At 42.1% G+C, this 24421-nt stretch overlaps 2 protein-coding genes across 3 annotated transcripts; one reads left to right on the top strand and one right to left on the bottom strand.

Moving 5' to 3' along the window:
• The first annotated feature begins 340 nt into the window (after positions 1 to 340).
• kcnk4a (potassium channel, subfamily K, member 4a) lies at positions 341 to 4831 on the top strand. 2 transcript variants are annotated; one of them, XM_061685534.1, is made up of 2 exons: positions 341 to 864; positions 2472 to 4831. In XM_061685534.1, the coding sequence occupies exons 1-2, from the start codon at positions 676 to 678 to the stop codon at positions 3405 to 3407; spliced, it is 1125 nt and encodes a 374-aa protein (XP_061541518.1). In that variant the 5' UTR covers positions 341 to 675; the 3' UTR covers positions 3408 to 4831. The 2 variants fall into 2 exon arrangements, with proteins under 2 accessions (XP_061541518.1, XP_061541519.1); XM_061685535.1 differs by lacking the exon at positions 341 to 864 and adding an exon at positions 904 to 1650.
• Positions 4832 to 10470: 5639 nt separating this feature from the next.
• On the bottom strand, positions 10471 to 23976 carry tgfb5 (transforming growth factor, beta 5). Its single transcript, XM_061685627.1, has 7 exons — positions 22582 to 23976; positions 17158 to 17321; positions 15183 to 15315; positions 14989 to 15099; positions 12770 to 12950; positions 11241 to 11394; positions 10471 to 10842 (listed from the first exon to the last, which is right to left on the bottom strand). The coding sequence occupies exons 1-7, from the start codon at positions 22946 to 22948 to the stop codon at positions 10684 to 10686; spliced, it is 1269 nt and encodes a 422-aa protein (XP_061541611.1). The 5' UTR covers positions 22949 to 23976; the 3' UTR covers positions 10471 to 10683.
• Positions 23977 to 24421: the final 445 nt, after the last annotated feature.

Below are 24421 nucleotides of genomic sequence, written 5' to 3'. Positions count from 1 at the left end.
AGTTTTAAAAAATCGAGAATTAGTGTGCGTGTTTGCCTGCGTGTGTGTCTGTGTGTTTTAGAAGCGTCAAGTGCGGCCCACCACGGTGCGAGTGACCTCAGCCGTGCTCTCCATCCTCATCGGCTGCCTCATCTTCCTGGCCGTGCCCACTGTTGTCTTTCAAAAGTCCGAGGAGTGGTCCTTCCTGGAGTCGTTCTACTTTGTGGTCATCACGCTCACCACCGTGGGCTTCGGAGACTACGTACCGGGTGGGAACACGCACGCACACGTCAGACTGTGGATGTTGCGGTGTAAATTTTCATGATGAAACAGATTTTCATCTGCATTAGGTAAAACCAATCATGGACTTTTCAGCCTTTATTTGTCACTCATGAAAAGACTTTAAAAAGGAATTGCCAAATATTTTCAGCTCAGAAAATTATATATTATTATAATTAGCCTATACGCAACTTAGTTACGCCAATAAACATGGATCAAAAAGCCCTTTGAGCACCTGCTAGGTGTTAATCGGATCCAAAAAAAAGGGCGGAAAGTCCCGTAACCCAAAATGGGAAATTTTGGAAAGGCTGCCTGAGAGAATAATATTAATAGACGTTTGAGTTTGTTTGTGGGAGTGCGTGCGTGTGCATAGGTGTGTCGTCGTGCGTCCGTGTGTGCTTTCGTGTTTGTCCACCCATGTGTATATCTGTCTGTGTGTGTATCCTTTCGTGTGTGTGTATGTGTCCAGATGGTAGTCACGCTGGCGGGCTGTTCTTTAAACCTCTGGTGTGGTTGTGGATCGTGTTTGGTCTGGCCTACTTTGCCTCCATCCTCACCATGATTGGCAACTGGCTGCGTGTGCTCTCCAAGAGGACCCGCGCTGAGGCGAGAGACACACGCGCGCGCACACACACACACGCACACACACATTTGGATGATGCATGAGCAATTAACTTTTCATTCTCAGGAATATTAAACACTGGCATTGAAATGTAGAACAATAAATAAAATATTTTAGATAAAAAATATGAATAAAACAGCCTCAGGGTCTGTTCACAAAAAATGCAACAAATATTAAACATTTGGCACAGAGGTTTAAAGAGGCAATATACTGACAATCAAGTTTCCTGTTAGTTAAGAAAAGGTGCAAAGTAACAACATTAATAACAGGACAACAAGTCGATCAAAGCAACCTGTTTTGCATCAAGATTCATACTGCCTATCAAAGGTCTGCAGCATTTCTTTAAACGCTGCTTTCGCAATATGTTGGATGGCTGCATATTTGCATCGTTGAGCAACGGCTTTGTTCACTCATTCAGTGCCAAAAACGTATTAATATATTTTCTTTTTAAATCTGAACGTTCAGTGCCAAGAACGTATTTTTATGAATACAACCAGGAAATGGCTGGCGGTCTTCTGCTGTCACAGTCGAACTAGTTGAAGCATTTTACACTCGAACAGATAATGTATATTTATAGATTTTGCAACGTACAGTACATGTTGTAGTGGTAAGCAGAAGTATGTGTGTATTATAAATGTGACTGAGTACAACAGAGATCTTGGATGTATGAAGAAGACCAAGTTCTCCATATATGGGATGCCTCTGAACAACAGAATCCATGTGTGACATGATAGCTGTTGACGTGCTTCACTCGCAGCGAGTGTATATCGGTAAATACATTATTATTTTGAACTCAAAAGCCATGTCCAAATATTGTTTTAGCTGGTTCATGAAATAAAAAACACTGTTCAGATGTTAGGAGTGCCACGAAAGCAAAACGTATGCATAAGTCACTTTGTGCTTCATATTGTTCCATTTAAAAAAAAAAATAATTCTAAGGTTTCTGAGAGAAATGGCTGAATTTAGTCAAACCTGCCTAGGTTCTACTGCTGATTACTAAAGAATGGAAAAAGGAAGAAACAAACTTTTTTTCTCTTGAAAGAAGGAAGTCTATTCTTTCATTTGGTAGATACAGTGTACATATAATTGGAGAACAGAACACTGTGCACACACAACAGCTCGCTGTGTCTGACTCCAGCATACGCATTTCAAACATTGACATGCACACAAAAATCTAGACCACGGCCAATCAGAGGCCGCCGTTCACTATCTCTGGTTGGTTTAGACCACAATGGGTGTGTCTGCTTTCAAAGTCGCTGAGATTTTTTTTTTCCCCCCTCCAATAGCTGGGCACATTTTCTTTAGGCGCATTGTTGAAAATTGTGGTCGCCCGTGCAACAAACAGGCTTACTCAAATGTAACTATTTTCATTTATTTAAAAAAAAACATCCAGACTTTCAATCTTGAGGCGCCAAAATGCTGCACAGCTCCCGCAGAGTGAGGCAAGACGCGGAGTTTTGTAACACTTTTCAGACAGTTGAGCGTTCAAGAGTTAATAGATATGTTTTTAATTTAGTTGCAACAATTTAAATGAGTTAATAATACTTGTTAGTGATTTATTGTCACTGCTGATGCTTTTTTTCCATGTCAGATGGAGGAGTTGCGCGCCCACGCCACCGACTGGACGCAGCACATGTCCAAGGACTTCCGCATCCCCAACCCCTTGGAGTTCAACGACCCGTTCCTCCTGCAGCGCCGGCGCTGGAAGCGAAGCGAGCGTCGCCGCATCCGCCGCGGGGCCCACGTCACGCTGGGTTACTGGGCCCGGGGCGGCTCCGAGAACGGACACCTCCGCGGCCGCTGGGGCGGCCCGTCCGGCTCCGTGAGCCACCTGGAGGGGCTCTGCTCCTCCCTGGAGAGGACGATGATGACCAAGCCGAGGGGGAGGCTCGGCGGCGGCGGCGGGACGATGCCGAGGACGAAGCCCTCCGAGCCGTCTGCGGTTTTGCGCCAACAGGCGCTGCGTCGCTCCTTACCTCACCTGCTCATGCGTTCCTTCTCCCTTCCCGCCGCTCCGTCCGCATTCGAGTTGGACTCCCCTGAAGGCGGCATGCAGGAGGGCTCCCTCTCAGGATCTGATTTTGACTCCAGATCCGACGTCTCCTCCACGTCTTCGTCCTTCTCGGTTCTCCGGAAGCTCGGGGCTCACCGTGCGGTCGAAGCTGGAGGAGACAAAATGAACTCAGAAGAGGAAGACAGACGCGTTGAAAACAAACCTTCACCTGACCCAAGTTCCCTCCCCCCGTCGGCTTCCCTCCCTCCCTACTCCACGGGCCTCCTGGACTTCTTCGGCGAGAACCTGGCATACATCGACGAGTCGTCGGACGCGCTTAGCGAGCGCGGCGACGAGACAAGGCGGCACCTGCGGAAGCCCAAGAGGAAGAGCCTGAGGAGCGTGAAGAAAGAACAGGAGCGGAGCCCCCCGCAGACCAGGAGGCCCAGCGGGGACATGCAGCCACCGTCCAATCCGCCCACGCCGCCTCCGGACTCGCCGCTGACTCACACGGACTCGCCACAGACACTCTGACATTTCTCTCCTTGTGCCTTTTGTGAAGAAAAACCTTTCAGGTTTACAATGTCTCACCAACGATTTTTGAATGTCTGCGCAGGTTCTCAGTCATCCAGGTCACGTAATCTGAAGGGGTTGATTGGATGCAACTGGATTCTTCCTGGTTGTTGAAGACGATTCACCTTTAATCCAAAAGGCTTCTTCAGTTGTAAATGTTAGCTCTATTTATTCCTTTGGATGGAGTTTCCCCGTGGGGTGGTCACAATAGGGCTGTTATTATTCTTGCCAGGCGTGGCTAGTGAATGACCGTCCTCGCGTCCTGCATACCAACCGGTCGTTCACCTGCCCGGTAGCAAAACAGCTCCTTCGTAGACAATTTACCCATGGAATGAGACCATCTTTTTGTGGGAACACACCCACCAGAGATAGGAACAAGGAGACGTCGAATATAAAATTCCCACAAACCAAAAGAGCCCAGTTGCCTCCATTCAACCTTCGTGGACGACTTGTGAATGTTTGAAGTGAAAGCACTGCAGCCTACACCCACGTGTCTTTGTGATGTCACCTTTTTGTGTGGGTGTACTTTTATTTGTGTAAATTAAATGAGACAAATCATGGGCAGCATGGTGAATGCGCGAATAGCATGTGTGCCTCGCAGTTCTGAGGCATGTAAAGTTCACTATACTGTAATTTTTGAGACAGTTTTTCAAATTGTAAAAAAAAAAAAAAAAAAGAAAAAAGAAAATGTCGCCTTTAAATATGAATGCTTGACTCAGCATTCGCACAATGACGCACTGAGCCACAAAAAGCCGCTTCCTTCCACAGACGTCCTTGTGTGTTGAACACAAGCGCGCGTGTGTGCAGACGCGCTGACCTCGGCGAGTCCTCGGCGACCTCGCCGCCGCTGCGGTCTGGACCGGAGCGTCTCGCTTACACGCGGCCCCGAACACGCTAACAAGAGAGGAGAGGAGGCCATTATGACACTTGCGTCCGAGGCAGCCGCACATTTCATCATCCGCTGACAGCGGCATGGAAGTCACCAGGGCCTTACACTTGATGAATGTTTTAGCGTTATCATTGTCGTATTTTGTTGTGCGTGCCGACGATAAAATGAAACACCAGCTTGCCACGACTCAATACTAACTATGACTTATATGACATATATGTAGGCCTTTTTTTATTTTTACGAGCTGCAATAAAGTGCTGCCTTTAAAATCCGTGCCAGCACGCCCTCAAGTGTTTAAAAAGGGAACTTGTGTGGCTTTGGGCCTCCGCCGGCCAGGCCTCCACTACAGGCTGCAATAATGCTGAGGCCACAGAATGGACCTCCTCACCCTCCCATTCTCCTCCCTCAGTGTGTTTTCTGCTTGTATAACTTTTACATTTTGTCTTTATTGAGCTGGTGTTTTAAATTACTCCCTTGGAATAAACGGTGGGCAGCACTGTGGACTTTTTTTTCTGGGGCTTTAACATGCAAACTCCAATTCCAATGAAGTTGGGATGTTGTTTAAAATGTAAAAAAATTTTTTTTTAAAAGAATATAAATCCTTCAGTCATTTAATATTCAAACTGATGAACTTTTTTTTTTTTTTTTTTTTGCAAATATTCTCTCATGTTGAATTTGATGCCTGCAACACCTTACCAAAACGTTGGGACCGGGTTAACAAAAGACTTGTAAAGTTGAGGAATGTTTAAAAAAAAATAAAAAAAACACCTGTCTGGAACATTCCACAGGTCAACAGGTTAATTGGAAAGAGGTGAGTGTCATGATTGGGTGTAAAAGGAGCATCCCCGAGAGGCTCAGTTGTTCACAAGCAAGGATGGATCCAACAGTTTAAGAATGTTTCTCAATGTACAATTGCAGGGAATTTAGGGATTTCATCATCTACAGTCCACAATAACATCAAAAGATTCAGACAATTTGGAGAAATCACTGCACTTCAGCGGCAAGGCCAAAACCAACATTGAATGCCTGTGAACTTCAATCCCCCAGGAAGTACTGAATTACAAAATGGCCTTATTGTGTAAAGAATGTATATGGTGTCCTCCAGGCCTAACAAGAAAACGACCGTCCAGATTGTTAACAATGCAAAGTTCAAAAGCCAGCATCAGTGATGGTATGGGGGTGTGTTCGTGCCAATGGCATGGGGAACTAGCACAACTGTGAAGGCACCATTAATGCTGAAAGGTACATAAAGGTTTTGGAGAAACATATGCTGCCATCCAAGCAACAACTTTTCATGTCTCTGCTTACATCAGCAAGGCAATGCCAAGCCACATTCTACATTCTGCATGTGTTGCAACAGCGTGGCATCGTAGTAAAAGAGAGAGAGTACTAAATTGGGCTGCCAGCAGTGCAGGCCTATCTCCCATTGACAATGTGTGGCGCATTATGAAGTGCAAAATACAACAACGGAGACCCTGGACTGTTGAGCAGCTGAAGTTGTACTTCATTGAAGAATTGGAAAGAATTCCACAAAAAAAACTTCAATTAGTGTCCTCACTCCTCAATTGCCAAAGACCATGGGAACTAACCCAGACAGAAAACCAAGAGTGGAGCCCCTACACGTGTCAAGCATCATGACACGTTCTGGCAACTCCAGCAGCTACGTTGACACCAGCTGCCTCGCTTTTCCATTGGACCCTGTCAGTAAGGCCAAGAGGGACTTCCTGGGAAATGAGCACACCAGGAAGGTCATTCCAGTGCTACTATTCCAGCGACAAAGCAACACAGGAGACCCTTCCACATCGGGCTCTTCACCCAAATCAAGTACTTCAACTCAACCAGGAACTGACCAAGATACATTCTTTCCTGAGAAAAATTGATGCCACACAATGAGTGTTGTTCAAAGGACAGGTGATTTAAAAACAGTGGTAAACATGACCCTGTCCCAGCTTTTTGTTGGAACGTTGCAGTCATCTAATTCAAAATGAGTGAATATTATTATTATTATTTTAAATCATCAGTTTGAACATTAAATATCGTGTCTTTGTAGTGTATTCAATTGAATATAAGTTGAAAATGTTTGCAAGGTATTGTTTTTATTTACATTTTACACAATGTCCCAACTTCACTTAAATTGGGGTTTGTATAGTGGACTGACTTAAAAATATATTCATTGTGCTATCAAGTGGAGGTTCGAGGAGGAGCTGCACGCCAAACGAGCAAGTGATTTACGTGTCATTGAAGAGTCTAGATTGTGCATTGTGTAAATAGGAGCATGAATCTTTGAATGTGTGTTTTATGTGCCCTGTTACTGGCTGGTGACCAGTCCAGTCCTTGTCCCGCCTCTCACTTAAAAGTCAGCTGGGATGGGCTCCAGCTCACTTGTGGCCTGAATGAAGAAAATAGAGGGATGGATGCAAATGTGTGACGCGTGACCCGTGTATATCACATGCAATATGAGGTGCAAGTGGCACGTCAATGCCGTTTTATCATCCTCTGAAGTGGGAAAGTGCAGTGACACGGCTTTCTCTAGTCAATGCGTAGACTAGAGGGGGTCCGCGTCCAGGGCACACGTCCCTCCCTCCGTCCTCAAGGCCAGCGGCACGGCAGCACAGCGGTCCGCAGTGGGATAAGTACAGGTTGGATATAGCAAGAGGTAGTTAAGTGGAAAAGACAAACAGATGCCGGGGCCAGTTTACTCAGGGAGGAGGGCTGAGGTGGCGGGAGGGGAAGGTGGGACCTCACCGCACACACACACACACACACACACACACACACACACACACACACGCACACACACGCACACACAGTGAGGCTGTGGCTTAAAAAAGGACAAGAAAAAACAATTTACTGCAATGACTACAGAAGTAAATCTCTTTTTTTAGTTTAGTTTAGTTTTTAGTTGTTGTTGTTGTGGGGGGTAGGCTGGACATGTGTTAGTTTTATTGCATCATGGGGGGGGGGGGGGGGGGGAACCTTTTTCAGTCAATACATCTATCCATCCATTCTCAACACGGCTTATTCTGTTCAGTGTCGTGGTGTGCTGGAGCCTATCCCAGCTGACTTTGGACAAAAGACAGACTACACCCTGAACTGGTCGCCAGTCAGTCACAACCAGTCACACTCACATTCACACAGTCACTGAGTGGGAACTGAACCATAGTCAGGCGAGTGTACCACTACACCATCAGTGACTCGGTCAGTACATAATACACTAAAAATGTGCCAAGGAGAACAAGAATCTACCAATTTCGGTAAAAAGCAGAAACATGCCTTTGGTAGCTTTTACAAGTAAAAGTGGAAAATAAATGTAAAAAAAAACAAACTTAAACTTAAAAGTATGTACTGTGTGAAGATGAACTCAGAAAAATAATTATTATACATTTTCCACATACTTGCCATCCTATTTCGTAAGTCGTGTAAAATAAATCACATAATTTGGAGACATGCTTTTCATTGTATATCAATTTATCCAATTTAGACTATTCAAATTTAGAAAGGAGTACTTGTTAAATCAGAATCAAAATCCTCTTAATTGCAAAGTATGTCAAAAACACACAATTCTGATAGTTTAGTGTGTCAATTTAAAAACTTGTAATATTGTGACAATCTACACGTTTTAAATAGTTTTTCAAGATTTTTTTTGTTTTCAATATTTTATATATGAGAATATGGATTTTAATCTTCAAGTGAAATTTTGCTGTTATTTTTTTAATTTGATCATCTACACAGCATATTAAATTTATCTTTTACATTTTTATGGGATAAAAGACATTGGTCATTTTTAGCTATTAATTTTAGCACTGAATGACCATTTCTATATTGAAGGTGATCGAGGCTAGCATTAGCGTTAGCAAGTTGCTCGTGTTTTCTGATCTTAGACGGCCCCAGTAGAAGCAAGGCATTGTGGGAAATAATAGCAGTGAAACCTTATTGCGGCGCCATTGTTGCGCTGCCGCTATCAAACATTTTTAGAATAGATTATTCTATCGATTATTCCATCGATTAATCAAATAATCGCATAGAAATTTATTTCGCATTAAAGTGCAAAATCATTTTGTCAGCTAATTTTTTTATTTGGTATTGTTTAATAATTAAACAAAACCAAACAATCATTATCACAAGAGGGAGTGATGCGTATTGATTAATGCAGAGGGCTACTAGTTTGATAGTCTGTATACATTTCTGAGGCAGCTTCAGGTTCAACTACACATCAATCACAGGTTATTCATACAATGGCTGCAAAAAATATATATATTATTTTCGTAATAGATTAAACTGAACATTATTTATTTAGTCATGAATTGATTTTGATTCGGTTACTGGTTTGGTCCGTAACGTCAGAAAATAGGCACACATGTTGATTATTGTTTTACAGAGTAAAAGCAAATGTCTTCATTTAATTAAGCACAAAAATAATCCATCGGATTTGATGGAAGACTACAGAAATCTGAGAATATTTACTGTTGAGAGGCTGATATCAGCGGATTTGGACAAGTTAAAGTTACAAAATCGCTCTAAACCGATTCATCAATTATTATAACGGTCATCAAAAAATAATGAATCGATGATTAATAAAGTTGTTGATTAGCTTTATAAACAATTCTATTAGCTAATTTAGTTATTTTGCTCTGTTTTATTATCTATATAGACGATCTCAAGGAATGAGAATATTCAGGCATCTGTGTAGACGACTATTAAAGTACTATTAACTGCAAGAGTAATCCAACAATTGTTGCTATCCAAAGCTAAATTCGCTAGCATCCCACGAAGAGCATTTTTACTTCAGTGGGGGCGTTCAGATGTAATTAAATACTGTATAATCTGATCCAGGCCGGCCCCCGTAGAAGCAAGGCCTTGTGGGAAATGTTTTTATACTAGTGGACGCGTTATTGGCCACCATTCTGGTAAAATATGGGTTAAAAAAAGACATTTGCGCTTAATAGAACATCCAGGTAATTTGATTATTCTTTTTTTTTTGTTTACATAAAAAATATAGTTTATAATATAGACAATAATGTCTTTTTGTCCCCATGTTCTTAGCGCTAACCATATAGACCAAGTGGATGATTGACTTTTGTGCTCTTAGCTACTGAAGCAATGTAAAGTGTGTTGCTAGCCTAAGCGTCTTTACTTCAGTTTGGGAGGTAAAAATATAGTAAATAAACATGGGGACTGGCTAAGTTTTGGGGTAAATATAGAAATAAATGCAATCCCTCGGGGGTTCTGTTTAACAAATATATGACAAACATTTCATGAGGTTATGAATATATTAAGCAGTGAGTAATATTTAGCACGCTTTAAATCAAACATGTTTCTTATGTAATTTTGATGAGACATTTTTAGACGTGCGGTTTGTTCAAAGCGGATGTGTCTATTTCACGCAGAGTTGAAAAAGCGCTTTTCCAGTCGCATAACTCTTCTAAACGCTCCTGCCCACTGCTGAGTGTCTTCATACTTCCATGAGTGGATGGCTGAACAGCAGCCATCGCAATACAATCACGCATGACCTCACAACAGCGAAACCACTGGCATACCAGAGTCTATATTTAAAAGTCAACCCTGGCGATGTTTTTCTTTATTTGTACAATTTCAAGTGTGGTCAATGAGTAGAGAATAGTTTGCATGAGTGTGTGCGCGACATAGAGAAGGTAAACACACAGCAAGCGTGAGATAATGAATGCAGAAGAAGAGACGCACGTCAGCGTCATTAGACTGCCAGACCCCAAAAACGTTCGGAAATGCGCCGGGGCTTGCAAACCGCCACCTTCCAGACAAATTCCGACCGTTCGTCCGTCCCACGTCTGGCTTTCAAAAGGCCGTCTCTCGCTCTCTCCTCCCACCACAAATCCCAGAAGCAGCAACGGAGGAGGCGGAGAAGGCGTTTTAAATGGATGCCTTTTTGTGAAAAAAAGTGAAAAGTGCATCCTGTTTTCACCGGGGCACATTTTGGGGCCCGGACCACAGCGAGCTGGCAGGGCCTCGGCTTGCTCGCTCACTTCAACACGGCTCCTCTCTTTCTTTCTCTTTCTCTTGTCTAGCTACAGTACAAACAATCCAATGCGAAGGACGGCAAACATCACAAGGAACATAGTGGAGATAAAAGAATCCTTTGTTAAGAGACACACATGGAAGTACTGTATTGTACTGTTTAATACACAGCATGTTTACTGTATATAAAGTGCAACCGTAAATTATTCACAGGGCTTCACTTTTTGAATTATGAGGGGAAAAAAACAAACATAAAATGTGGAAAAAGTGAAGTGCAGTGAATACTTTCCGGAATCACTGTATGCATGTGGACTTATTTACAGTCTCAAATAGAGAGTTCGGGAGGTCGGGGGGTCTCTAGCGACACTTGCAGGACTTGACCACCATGTTAGAGAGCTGCTCGACACGGGGGCTGCGCCCGATGAAGTACATGATGGTGAGCGGCTCCAGGTCCTGGGGGACGCAGCAGGGCGACGCCGATGCTTCGGGGTTCAGCTTGTTGTACAGGGGCAGGATCTGACACGCGCAAACAAACACACACACATAATCGCGCACAATTTCAGCATTTTGCTTCCAGTCAAAGTCAGCAAAAGGTTAGTTAGGTGGGTAAATAAAATCATTCCTAGTTCTAGTTTGTGTAAGATGTGGGTCAGTCATTTAGTGTACAAGCCTGAGGGAAAGCAGCAGCCGCGAAGCATGCATGTCAAGCTTTTCATGTCTGTACATTACTGCCTGTACATGCTGACACATAAACATAAACACATTAAGCAGACAGTACATTAATTGTTTAGTGTTGATGTCGAGCAGCTGCCTCACATGATGCCTTCACTGACATTTTGAAGCCAATGTTGTTTGTCACGCATTTCCACCTCAAATAGGTGTTGCGTTACTGAAAACAACAAGCAGAAGCCCACCATGTTGTAGTGGTTGTTGGCGCTCCAGAGGTAAGGACAGTTGCCGGCACAGAAGTTGGCCTTGTAACCTTTGGGCTCGTGGATCCACTTCCAGTTGAGGTCGCGCCGGAAGTCGATGTAGAGCGAGCGCAGGCAGCAGCCCGACTCGGAACCACTAACACACGCACGCACACATAGAAAAGGGGTGTTTAAAGTTGGGTCATGGGAAAATGACAAAGGAAAAGTGTAATGACAACGCAACGCTGCCAGAGGGTTTGAGCTAGACTAAATCAAACATGGAGTAGTCTAAACTGAGACACCAGTCTTCACAAACAATCGTCACAAAAGTCACTTTGTAGTCCGTTTCAACATGACGTACACTACTGTTCAAATGTCTGGGGTCAGCCAGATTTTATGTTTTTGCTCGGTGAAAACGCACCGTTGTATATTAAATACACTACAGTTTACACATTTGGGGGTTACTTAGAAATGATTACATCGTATCAATTTAACAATTATGCATAATCACATGTGAAGACTGCCGCACCAGTAAAACAAACCTAATACACAACTACCATAGATTTGGGCCAATTAAAAGCGCTGATATGATGTGACAGATCACATAAATCTGACATCCCTGCATAAATAAAGTCATATTTTTCCCAAGAACAGAAGGCATTTTTTTGGAGGAGGGGGGAATATACTGTACCATAATGTATAATGTGCATTTTTCCCCAAACAAATCGGCAAAAGTCGATAGAGCACATAATACATTGGTATAGGGAAAAGGAAAACAATTCTTTCACATTGTATAAACGTATACCAGTACCTAGGGGTTGTGAAAAAGGTGTACTTTCATTCCAGTTTGATATGTCTAATGTTACAAATATATTGGGCTGCAACTTATGATTGTTTTAGTCATCAATTCATCTGTTGATTATTTTTTTAGATTAATCGATGAAACGGATAAAAAATGTTTTTTTAATTACCACCCTTTTATTAAAAAACAGGACATTATTTCAAATTGACAGTGCAGAAAATGCACAAACATAAATTGATTAAGATTCAGTGTGGTCCATAATATCTCAGAAAATAATCAAAAATTTTGATCATTGTTTTCCAAAGTAAAAGCAAATGTCTAAAAATACCTTATTTTGATTAAACAAATATAATCAGCCTGCTTTCATGGAGGACAACAGAAATCTGAGAACACAGCACCTTTAATACTTAAAAATCAACACAAAGTGCTTCACAAAATAAATGATAAAAGCCACAAACGCATTCCTCCCAGCCACCTCCAGTCTCAGAGCCCCTGCGTTACCCAACATCCATCTGTAAAAGTAGTTAATTTAAAAAGATGATGAAATACGTACCATGCCTGCTGAGACATGGCTGAGCACGGAGTGGAGTGAAAAAGCGCCATTGTAGATTTAATGTGATAGTACTTGAAAAAAAAAAAAGTGCTTTTCTTTTAAAAAAAAAAAAAAAGGACATTTCTGGACTTTTCAGCAGCAGCGAATGAGTACACAGAGTGTAGTACACAGTCATACCGCGAGCAGGTGGCCGCGTCGGTGGCCGCCGCCCTCTTCTTGCGGTTCCTCTTGGCCGGGTTGTCCACCCGGTCACTGGGCAGCAGGGTGAGGATGAGGTGAGGCGTCTTGCTGCTGAAATCAGCCTGACCTTTAACCTGGCTCTGCTTCTTTAGCTGTCGCAGCTGTTCGTCGTCCACGCCTATGCAAAAAACATGACCTTTTTTGAGTTCAGTTTTTCTCTAAATAAGACAGCGCCACTTGAACTGAAAACAATCAGAATGATGGGAGCGGATGAGTGGTTAGCACGGTTCTGCTTTGGAATCTCGGCTTTCCATATGGAGTTTGCATGTTCTCCACGTGCTTTCGTTGGTTTTCTCTGGGTTCTCTGGCTTAATTACACTATCCACACTTAAACATATATTCATTGTGCTTGCGTGACAAGCTTTTAGGGAGAGCTGTGCGCCAAGATACGAGCAAGTGTTGTGTGTTTGGAGTGCCTTCCCACACATCAAGTGTGAAACTAAACAACCAAGTAAATATTTTCTTAGCTGGCTGTTTCTCAAACTATGTCTGTGAGCTGTTTTGCACGATTATGAAACAGTGGGGCTAATTTACATAATATCCGTGCACACACTGAGTTTCTGTACCCACAACGTGATCAACTAGAAGCCATTGTAGTTTGTAATATAGTTACCTCTCCATAATCACATCAGTTTTATTACTGTTAGTGTCTAAACAATTGTGTTAATTTTCCCTGTGATTACACAACTGGTTTGATTAATCCCAAAACATGTACAGAATCATGGTGTTAAATAGGATTTTCATGTTGAGTTCACAATGTTCTCCTACTGGATGTCTTCAAACATGTCCAGGCAGTTCTCTTAAAGGTGTAAAATATTTTACTTAATGACTCCCTGCAGGACCGACAACACCCTAGTCATCCTGTCATTTGGCTAATGAGCAGGTGTTAGCATGCTAACATGTTAGACCACGTCACGACCTATTTCAAATGTTTATTCGTGCGTGTGTAGCCAGTGAGGGGGGAGCCCATTAATACAAGACCCTTGCTTGTTTTACAGCAGAATCAAACATTGATATTTTTGTTGACATAAAGAGGGCGGGGGGGAACATTGGAGCCGGGTGTAAATTGGGAGGACAGGGCAGTCATTTGGAGCCCCGTCGAAGCTGAGCACGCACGTGTGTTGGGCAATACTATCACAGTGTGTGTTGGAGAACAGTGTGGCCATTATTTAGCAGGGTAGTGTGACACTGAATCATTAATCATCTGGTGACTGGCACATTTCTTGTGTTAACACTCACCTGACGTTTGGAACTTCATGCTGTGTTGAACAAATTTTATGGTTCATATATAATACACAGACAGAAAGACCACTTTCTCAATATACGTTTTGATTGCCTGTCATTTAACAAACTGTTTATTATTGTGGTTTGCAGTAGTGTACAAATGTACCGCAGTGCATTGAGAGCTGTGTAATATTTTGGTTAGTTATGTGATAGTCAAATATAAGGAACAAATTTCAGTATGATGCAGTACAATAATGTAGTGATTGCCAACCACTGTGCCATGAGCTATCATCAGGTGGGCCACTCCAATTTAAATTATTATTTATGTACAAATAATCTATCTTGATTGATCTAACTATTCCAGTGACGTATAGTGACGGGCAGAACAATTAAATTATCTCCCACTGTTGTCATTCATACAAGAAAACAATAGCTTTTTGTTCAACGAAACAGGCCCATATTTCACACTGAGGAAGTACATTTGCAAGTAAATTGATACAAGATCATCATTATTTCAGTATATATACTTTACTTACATTTTTGTTTGTTGGTGAGCCGTGAGAGTTTTCCAATGTAAAATAAAGTATGTGCATTGGCTCAATAAAGGTTAGAAAACACTGCAATAATGAGCATATTGTTAAATTAATATGATCAAAACTGAACATTAATATCTTTGTAAAGTCCGAATACTTTAGATAGATAGATAGATAGATAGATAGATAGATAGATAGATAGATAGATAGATAGATAGATAGAAATAGTACAGTATGGCTATGCACTTTACTAGCTTGTTTACAAGGGACATGCAGTCAATATACATGTGTGTGTGTGTGTGTTTGTAGAGAGAGAGAGAGAGAGAGAGACACACACAAAGGCAGATTTGTGTTGTTCAGCTTGCCCAGCCATAAAATAGAATCAAAATTGCAGCAAACCTGCAAAAAGAGCCTCCAGTTCTTCACTCTTGTTGGGAACAATGTTGTTGGTGGAGGGCACAAAGGTGCAGCAGGGACAGTGGACCCCCAGCTTCAAGCCCAGATTCTTCTCTGCCAGCAGATGCGAACGAAGGGACAGGTGTGAGAAGAACAGCACAAGAATGTTTGAACGTGAGGATAGATGTGACGCTGACCTGGCTCCGACACCCAGTCCTTGACGGTTTCGGTGACGTCCACGGAGAGCCAGGCTCCCTTTGCCCGCGGCTGCACGGTGCGAGAGTCGACGTAGCGCTGTGTGGATGTGCTCTCCTCATCTGGTTTCAGCAGCTGACGCAACAGACACATACATTAAAATCCCAGAAAGGTTGCTTTTGTATCTCAAATTATCTTTGACAATTGAAATGAATGGAAATGCCGTTAATTTTTTCCAGCTCTACAAAACATGCTAACAAAGATTTTGTATTGTGTTTTATAATCACAAAAATACCCCAGTTGGATGCACATCCAACGTTACTATAATTTTAAAGCACAATTTACCAAGTGCTGGACTGTTGTTCCACTAAAAGGGGAAGGGGACATTGATGAAAATAAAAAGAGAGGGAGGATATTTGAAGGTTTAGGCTTGTCATCGGCTCGTCATCCGCTCCTATTCATTGGAATTGAACCTGCCGCAATGACCATCTCTGGCGACAATGAATGCAAGCTTCGCTATTTCATCCACTGTTATTTCATAAATTATGACTATCGTTAAGTATTGTTGCAAAACACAACATATGTGTACTTTATAGACTATATGTATGACTCCGCAGCGGCTGAGACTCGCTCGCTTAAAACCCTTAAAATGTCGTGTTGCCATTTATCTGATTTGAGAAAGTGGGCAGGTACTTGAACATTAAGTGACAAAACTACGTCACATCAGCGATTTCAAAATCCTCTGTTTTGTTTATTGACTTTTGCATTCAAGCGACAAACAGACTTAAACCATTTCACAGACCATTGTTATGCATAAAACAACAGAAAAAAAATAGCTCAGATGGCAGAGTGGTCGTTTCACAACCCAAAGGTTGTGGGTTTGATCCTCGGCCCCCATAACCATGTCCAACTGTCCTTGAACAAGATACTGAACCTCTGATTGCTCCTGATGCTGTGTCATCACTAGATGAATGAGACGATGTGAAAGCGCTTTGAGTACCTTGAAGGTGGAAAAGAGCTATACAAGTGAAAGCCCATGTTAAATTGTCGAATGCTTAAAATGTATTATGGGTTGTGTTTTGCCATTCTCTCCAAACTTTGGATAATCCATCCATCCATTGTCAACACCGCTTATCCTGGTTAGGGTCGCGGGGCGCTAGAGCCTATCCCAGCTGACTTTGAGCGAAAGGCGGACTACACCCTGAACTGGTCGCCAGTCAGTCGGATAATGTTATTGTAATTTGCTTTTCTTTTGGGGAAAAAAAAAGTATTAATACAAATCGGAAATCACATTTTTCAGGATTTTATTTTAAGGCCATATCGCTCAGCCACACCATAGAACTGGAAATGGAGCAGAGTGCGACAAAAGTGGCCTATATTATTATTGTTATTTTTTTTTTGATAGATAGATAGACAGACAGACAGACAGTCAGACAAATAGAACCTGTTGAAAGTAAAATTTAATTTCCACTACTTCCTATGACTCCTGATTTATATGCCTGTTAGTAGTGTGCAGGATAATGCAAAAACTACTTGACTAATGGATTTCCACAACACTTTGGGGAGGTGTCAAGAAGGAGCCATTAAATGTTGGTGCAGTTCCTGGATTCTTAGTGTTCAGTGTTTGTCATTGGCACAGGTTTGCGCGCCCTTTGAGTGCTCATTTCCACTGCGGCCAAGGAGGCTCATTTACTCAACTGGACCTAAATAACACATGCCAACCCTCTATGGTCATAACATTAAAACAAAAAAAAACAGGCGGCATGCAAATGAAGGTGACTCGCTTTCATAGGAATTCTGTGAGTGGTGTGAAATACTTGCCAGCAGCCAGAAAACATTTCACACAGTCGACTGTTGACATATTCACTACTTTTAGAGCAAATAAACAACACAGCACAAAAGTAGTCTTGTTTCTTTTACAACACATGTGGGTCCCCTTTAAACCCATATTAAAAATGTCTGTTTTGAGTGTCTTACCTGATAGATCTCCACTCTCTGCTCGGAGGCCCGGGCCTGCGGGTTGGGGGCTCGGAAGATCCTGAACTCAGCCTTGACCAGCGTGCTGTTGGTCAGGTCCACACTGCTCACGTCAAACTGGACACTTCTGTAATGTGGGTCCAGCGGCAGTGGCTGCACCGCGTCTGCAGGAAAAGAAAAAAAAAAAAAAAAAAGACACAATGACGATGCTAAACTCCTATCTTCTCAAACACGTGCTATTGTTCAAGTCGACATACAGTAGATAATGAGCGGTGATGAAAAACAAATGAAAAGTTTGGACAGTAAGCCCGTGAATGCCCTGTGTGGCTTTGACCGTTGTGGCAGTAGATGGATTGATTGCAGGGGTTACATAACCACTGTATTCCTGCGATGCCAGTGTGTGTTTCTTTTATTCATACCCTAACATTTAGTGGCATTTCAGTAGCACTTCCACCATTGACGTGATGTCTGGAGAGAGCAGACGGCACAGTCAGTGACTTTTCAACCTTGATGCCCCACTTCTGCCTAAGTCAGGGGTACGAAGACAGCTTAAATATCCATCCATCCATTTTCCAAGCCGCTTATCCTCACAGGGGTCACGGGTGTGCTGGAGCCTATCCCAGCTATCTTCGGGCAGGAGGTGGGGTACCCCCTGAACTGGTTGCCAGCCAATCGCAGGGCACACATAAACAAACAACCATTCGCACTCACATTCACACCTAGGGGCAATTTAGAGACTTCAATTAACCTACCACGCATGTTTTTGGGATGTGGGAGGAAACCGGAGTGCCCGGAGAAAACCCACGCAGGCACGGGGAGAACATGCAAACTCCACACAGGCGGGGCCGGGGATTGAATCCTGGTCCTCAGAACTGTGAGGCAGACGCCCTAACCAGTCGGTCACCGTGCCGCCCAGCTTAAATATAACCCCCATAAATCCACTTTTGGTTCTACAGTGCCGTGAAAAAGTATGTGCCTCTTTTTTTTTTGCATAGTTTCCCTACTTTAAGATCTTCAAACAAATGTAAATATCAGAAAAAAGATAACCTATGTAATCATAAAATGGAGTTGTTAAATGGTGATTTTATTTATTAGGGGAAAGAAACTATTCAAATCTACCTGGCCCTGTGTGGAAAAAGTAACTGACCCCCTTGTTAAATCATTAATTAACTGTGGCGAATCACCTTTTTGGGGAAAGCTGAGTTCATTTTCACTGACCACACATGAGCCTGATTACCTCCAGGCCTGTTCAAGAAATCACTTAGATAGGACCTGTCTGACAAGTTGCCCAAAAGATCTCAAAAAGCTGCAACAAAATGCCATGAGCCAAAGAAATTCAAGAACAGTTGAGAAATAAAGTAATTGACATCTATCAGTCTGGAAAGAGTTACAGTCATTTCTAAAGCTTTAGGACCTCCATGAACCACCACAAGAGCAGTTATCCACAAATGGAGAAAGCAAGAACAGTGGTGAACCTTCCCAGAAGTGGTCGACCTACAAAAATTACTGCTAGAGCACAGCAACGACTAATCTAAGAGGTCACAAAAGACCCCACAACAACATCCAAAGAACTGCAGGCCTCCATTGCCTTAGTTAAGGTCAGTGTTCATAACTCAACAATAAGGAAGATACTGGCCAAAAATGGCATCCATGGCAAAGTTCCAAGGTGAAAACCACTGCTGACCAAAAACAACATTAAGGCTTGTCTTACTTTTGGAAGAAAAATCTGAATGATGCCCAAGACTTTTGAGAGGATATTCTATGGATTGAGACGAAAGTTGAACTTTTTAGGTGTGCGTCTCGTTACATCTGCCGTTAATGTATTTCACAAAAAGAACAACATAGTCAGTCAAACAGGGTGGTGGTCGTGTGATGGTCAGGGGTGCTTTTCTCCTTCAGGACCTGGATGACTTGCTGTGATTGATGGAACCATTTTATATTTACCTGGGTAATATTTATCTGATATATACATTTTTATGATCTTAAACAAAGTGGGGAAACTATGCAAAACATATTTTTTAAAAAATAAATGTTTAAGAAGAATGAGAAGGGGGCAAATACTTTTTCAGTGCACTGTACATAGGGAATACTACACTCTCTTTGTATGTTTTTAGCTCAGCCATATATAGAATGAAATGATACGTTGCTAAATTATACATTGGAAGATGTAGATCTTATGTGTCTGCCATGTCCTTGAGAGATTATTTTTTACATTTGTGATATTTTTGTTGGATTGTGTTTACATTACGAGTGTATTGGAATATCCAGGAGATATCCAGTGGGATATATAGTCGCTGCAACCATGCATTGCCCGTTTTAAAATGATTACCACAAATCAAAAGTGAAACTCGCAATGGAAGTACAGTGGTGGCTTGACTTAGGAGCTGAATGTTTGCCTTGACCACACTTGTACATTAAATTATCTTTCCTCATTGAAATGAATTAAGTTCCAGTGGACAAAAAACACCAAAAAAATTTTTAAACATAAACAATAGCACTCTTTTGTATTGTACTTCATAAAAACATACAGAAATTTGAACAGAATTCAACAGTTTAAAGAATAACAGTTTGTGCATCACAATAATTCACTGGGTATTGTGCCGCTCGTTCTGGTGTGTACGCCTTGGCCACCAGGGGGTAGTATAATACATCCAGACATGCTTCACATAGATTTGATGATGAAACACAGTAGACGACTGACACATCTAAGCTACAATAATATTAGTTGTTTTTCACAGAGGCCAAAAAATATATGCCTGAGTATAATATGTTCTGTCTGCATGTGTTGCTACTGCTTGTGTTCAAATATAAGTTGTTTAAATTTTGTTTTTTTAAGTGCTGCAACATCAATGCTAGTTTTGTGAGCCCATCTACACTATTTTGCATTGTGTGTTAGCATTAATGTAGTGGACTTTTGTAAGACAAAATTAATGTGCTTTAGTTAAATACACAATGTGTAATTTTCTCGGTTTTATGTTTAGTTTTAAAGTAAACTTCAACTGGGAGGGGCAATTAACAGCTTGAAGCGAGCACTTGGAATCTTTTTTGAAAAATTGTTTACCACCTGTCAAACTGTTGCTTGTTGTGAAGTTTGCTGCCACTACAGCTAGCGCTCATAACTCAAGGGGTAAGAGAGAGAAAGAAAAAAAAAGCAAAGGCCAAGCAAGGAAGCTGGTCACTTCTAAGTCGAGGCCGAACTGTATTTTTGTTGAACAAATGTACGACAGTATATATTCGCAATGTGACAAGAGTTCCCAAAAATGACTGACAGTCTACAAAATGTGAACTTGCGAAGTCTGGATGGAATGGCCACGTCAACCCGAGTACAACACACCGAGAATTTTGAAACTCAGATGATGGGTTGCGGAGAAATTTATTTTTTATTTGGGAAACGTTTTTGGGGAATGTTGTGTGATATCACCTATAGAAAATCTGGTTAAAAAAAATAAACAAAACAGTATAACTTGATTATTTCTCAACATGTCTCCCCGACCCTTTGGTTTTGTCTGCTACTTGGGTAAGCCCTTTCTCCGATTGGCTGACAAGTACAATTAGAATTATCCACCGGTAAGATTGTACGGGCTGAAATTCCGAGGGGTTCTACAAGTTGACATGTCAAAATGACCATCACTTGCCCTCGAAACTCGACTTAAATAGCGCACATTGAACATTATTCCTGAAAAGCGCAGTGTGGGCAGGAGAATAGGTCAGGTGTTTTAGTAATGGCCACTTTTCACATTTCTATATGTACAGGGACTGTCTTCTTTGAAGTGTCTTAATCATACTATTTATGAGAGCCACTTCTTTTTACTTTTCTTTTACACAACAAAGAAGCAAATGACAAAATGATCAACAATATATGAAATATTTAGTCGTGAACATGGGCTTCATTTCTTATTGAAAGGGGACACATGGAGAATATCATTTTGCATTTAATTGCTTGTACTGTATACAAATAGTTGGATCCACTACGCTAATTGAATAATCTAATGTATTTCAGTGACTTGGTGATGAAGTGCATGCAGGTGAAAATACATTCAACTGCTCCGGCTGATGATGATGCTTATGTGCACTTCGCACTTGTCATTCGCTTTTTTTTTTGTTTTGTTTTTTTTTTTTAGACGCGATGCGCAGCAAGTAACCACCCACGAAAGCTGTACTCAACTTGGCATTGGCCCAACAGTTGAGGGCGCAAGGTGAGCAGTGTATGGCTTATTTGCATGAGAGTTTCAACTAGGATCCAAATGCAAGGTGTAAAGTCTGATGTTATTCTTGATGCTTGGGGTATTTTGACAGAAGCATTTTACAGTCGGACACTTGAGAATCTGATTTAAATTGTGAATAATTGTATGGCAAGCAATGCAAGTGTTCCACGAGTCGATGTCACATCACAGATGTTTATGGCCAATCAAAATGCAAAGTCAAATCAGGTGATCTTTCACATCACAATCATAATTATGATAATAAAGTTATGATTATGTTGTGCAATTGAACAGTATGCTGAATTCTTGTTAACCTATTACATAATATACTGCAATAACTGTCCTGCGGTAATGTTCTTGACATAATTTTAAAAATATGGAAATTCAGACAAATATTCAGGAAGTGAATTTCTATAGGTTGGCACCTCTGAAGTCATAGCCATAAATGCAATCTTACTTATAATTGGGATAATAATTTATTTTAGTGTTTTGGTTTTCGGCCATGGCTTCCTCATTTTAGGCCAAGAATATTACTTTCAGGGCATCGCTACATATGATCAGTGTCTTCACATCGATGAATATCAATAATTGTTAATAACAAATAATGAAAGGTCAAATTGGTATCCCTTTGCATTAATCAGTATGCAAGACAATTACATGTGTATTTAGCCTAAGTAGATAAATGATTTGCACAATGCAAAAAGCCATAGACGGACGAACAAAACTATAGTACCAATGTAGTACCAATGTAAAAAAGTACATTTTAACCCCTTTAAACAGTGGATATTAAAACACTAATGGGGCAACAACACATGTCGACAGACAATATAACAATACTCACGGGCATATATTCTTTATCCTCTGTGAAAAACAACTACGATTACTGCCGCTTAGTGAGTCACTTGCACACCAGAAAGAGCACGTCAAGGGGCATTGAAGCAAGAAATTATGAGAGCATAATTTTGTCTCATTACAAAATATTTTGCCGTTTTCGTGGTGCGAGAACAGACTAATGACAATTGCATTCATTTCAATTCAACTCAAGGCGGCACTGCCATGTAGCGGAAGAACCTTTCATTGTTCTGCTTGTCACTATATGTCACTGGCATGGATAGATGAACAAAGATACATTATTTGAAGGACCAATTACGTGAACTTTTAATGTTTTCCTCTGCACAGTGGATGCATTTGTGCTGGAAAAAAGACCCACGAATGGACTCACTGGTTTGCGTGCGCGAGGGCAGCATGTCAATCCTCTGCACTTCTTTAGCGTAGTAGTCCTCCTCGCTGCTCTCTCGCTCGCACGTCGAATCCGTCAGTCGCGCTCTCTCTTTCAGCAGCTCCCGAGTGCTGTTGTACAGCAAAATGACCTCCGCGGGCACCGCACCTCCGGCCGCCGCAACCGCCGCCTCGTCGTCGTCGTCCGGCGGGCTCTGGATGCGCAGCTTGCTGAGGATCTGGCCGCGCACCGCCTCGATGCGCCGCGACTTCTGTTCGTCCAGGTTGATGAAGGCGCAAGTGTTGATACCCTTGACCAGCGCGACGGACAGCCGGAGAAGGAGCAGCAGAGCCAGGCGAGACAGCCACATTGTCCGAGCAGAGGATGGGACAGAGAGTCGCGGAACGGCCGCGGGGGCAGTCAGACTTTTTGTTTTGGGGATGGGGGGGGGGGACTCCTTAAGGGAAGGGAGACTGCAACTAAAAGCCAACACTTAAACACCGAGCGTGAACGCGTGCGTCAGAGAGTTAAAGTCACCACGATAAACAACTACTACTCCCAAAAAGCACATTTAAAAAAAAAAAGAAAAAAGGAGGCTGATATCAGGCTAGACTCAACTGTAAACCACCGACTGCTCCTCAACTTCACTTCATAACGAAACTTTTAAGAAGTTAAAATATCATTTTAAAAGTAACTGTATAAATGGTGGACGACATAACTAAACTCCAGTGGGGTTTTTTTTTCTTTAAAAAGACAAAATTAGAAACTTGCCTCGAGCGAGCTAATCTAGACTACCCAGGACCTGCGTGAGCGCCTCCGAAATAACTAGTGCCACACTTAAAAAATAATTAAACGTAATTAGTCCGAAAATGCGTATACTTCTCCAGTGCCCGTCCTGCGGATAACAAAAAAAACAAAAACAAAAAAACTCAGCCCATGATAAGCTTCACCTCACTTGGCTGCTCACGTCTCCTCACCGCCGACAAGCACATCGGCGGGGCCAAAGGGGACACATAGCCGACTCCGAATGAATTTACCACAAGCTTGGTGAACGACCCTAAAAGCTCCTTTTACCCTCCAAGAAGCTCTTCGTAGCCCTTAAAAAAGCTCGTATTACTCCCTCAAAAAAAGACTATTACACTCCAAAAAGCTCCTTTTATCCTTGCTACAGGTAAACAAAACCTAGCAAAACATGGGGGGGGAGACAATAACCGTTATGTTGTAAAGTAGTGCCCCCTCGCATAAACATTAAAACAGAAAAATAAAAGGAGCTCAAAGATAAATGAAAGAAGTCCTTGTGGTGGAGGGGCCGCTTTTAGGGAAGATGAAGCGGGGTCTGCTCGGTTGTGTGCAGACCTGCTGCGGGGTAGAGCTCCATCACGAGTCGCACCGACTAAGCCACGCAGCCCCCCGAGAAATGGAGAGCCGGAGGCGAGGCGAGGCGAGGAGGGGCGGGGCTGGGAGCAGCGGCCAGTGTGTGGGAGGTTGGGAGGCGGGCTGCTACCGAATGGGGAAGGGAGTGTGACTTGTGGATAAGAGCCATTTCACTCTTTCACACAAGTGGGAACACACAGAGAGGGACATATTTAATTTATTCTAAAAAGAACAATCCTCAAGTGGCCGGTAAATGGAGACAGAAGCTGACAGCTAGCAGCTTGTTAGCTTAGCATGTAGAGAGGAGGGCAAAACGGAAGTCCAGTTAGCTATGGGTCAGTCTTGTTTTTATGTTCTAAAAAAACTAACTAACTACTGCCAACTAAACTAACAGTTGCATTTTACATATTCACCAAGTAATAATCTAGTGGCCTTTAAAGAGAAAAAGAAGTTAACTGACAGCTAACAG

This window comes from Phycodurus eques, chromosome 9 (genome assembly GCF_024500275.1).
Source record: "Phycodurus eques isolate BA_2022a chromosome 9, UOR_Pequ_1.1, whole genome shotgun sequence".
NCBI lineage: Eukaryota > Metazoa > Chordata > Actinopteri > Syngnathiformes > Syngnathidae > Phycodurus > Phycodurus eques.
This window is presented reverse-complemented; position numbering and strand designations above follow the sequence as displayed.

Bases quoted from the DNA above. Each gene is read 5' to 3' on its own strand.
- kcnk4a (XM_061685534.1), top strand. From the start codon at position 676: ATGTGTATATCTGTCTGTGTGTGTATCCTTTCGTGTGTGTGTATGTGT. The intron at 865-2,471 runs GCGAGAGACACA...TTTCCATGTCAG, and splicing joins CCAAGAGGACCCGCGCTGAG to ATGGAGGAGTTGCGCGCCCA.
- tgfb5 (XM_061685627.1), bottom strand. From the start codon at position 22,948: ATGTGGCTGTCTCGCCTGGCTCTGCTGCTCCTTCTCCGGCTGTCCGTC. The intron at 15,100-15,182 runs GTCAGCGTCACA...ATCTGCTGGCAG, and splicing joins GGACTGGGTGTCGGAGCCAG to AGAAGAATCTGGGCTTGAAG. The intron at 11,395-12,769 runs GTATGACTGTGT...TGCGTGTGTTAG, and splicing joins GACGCGGCCACCTGCTCGCG to TGGTTCCGAGTCGGGCTGCT.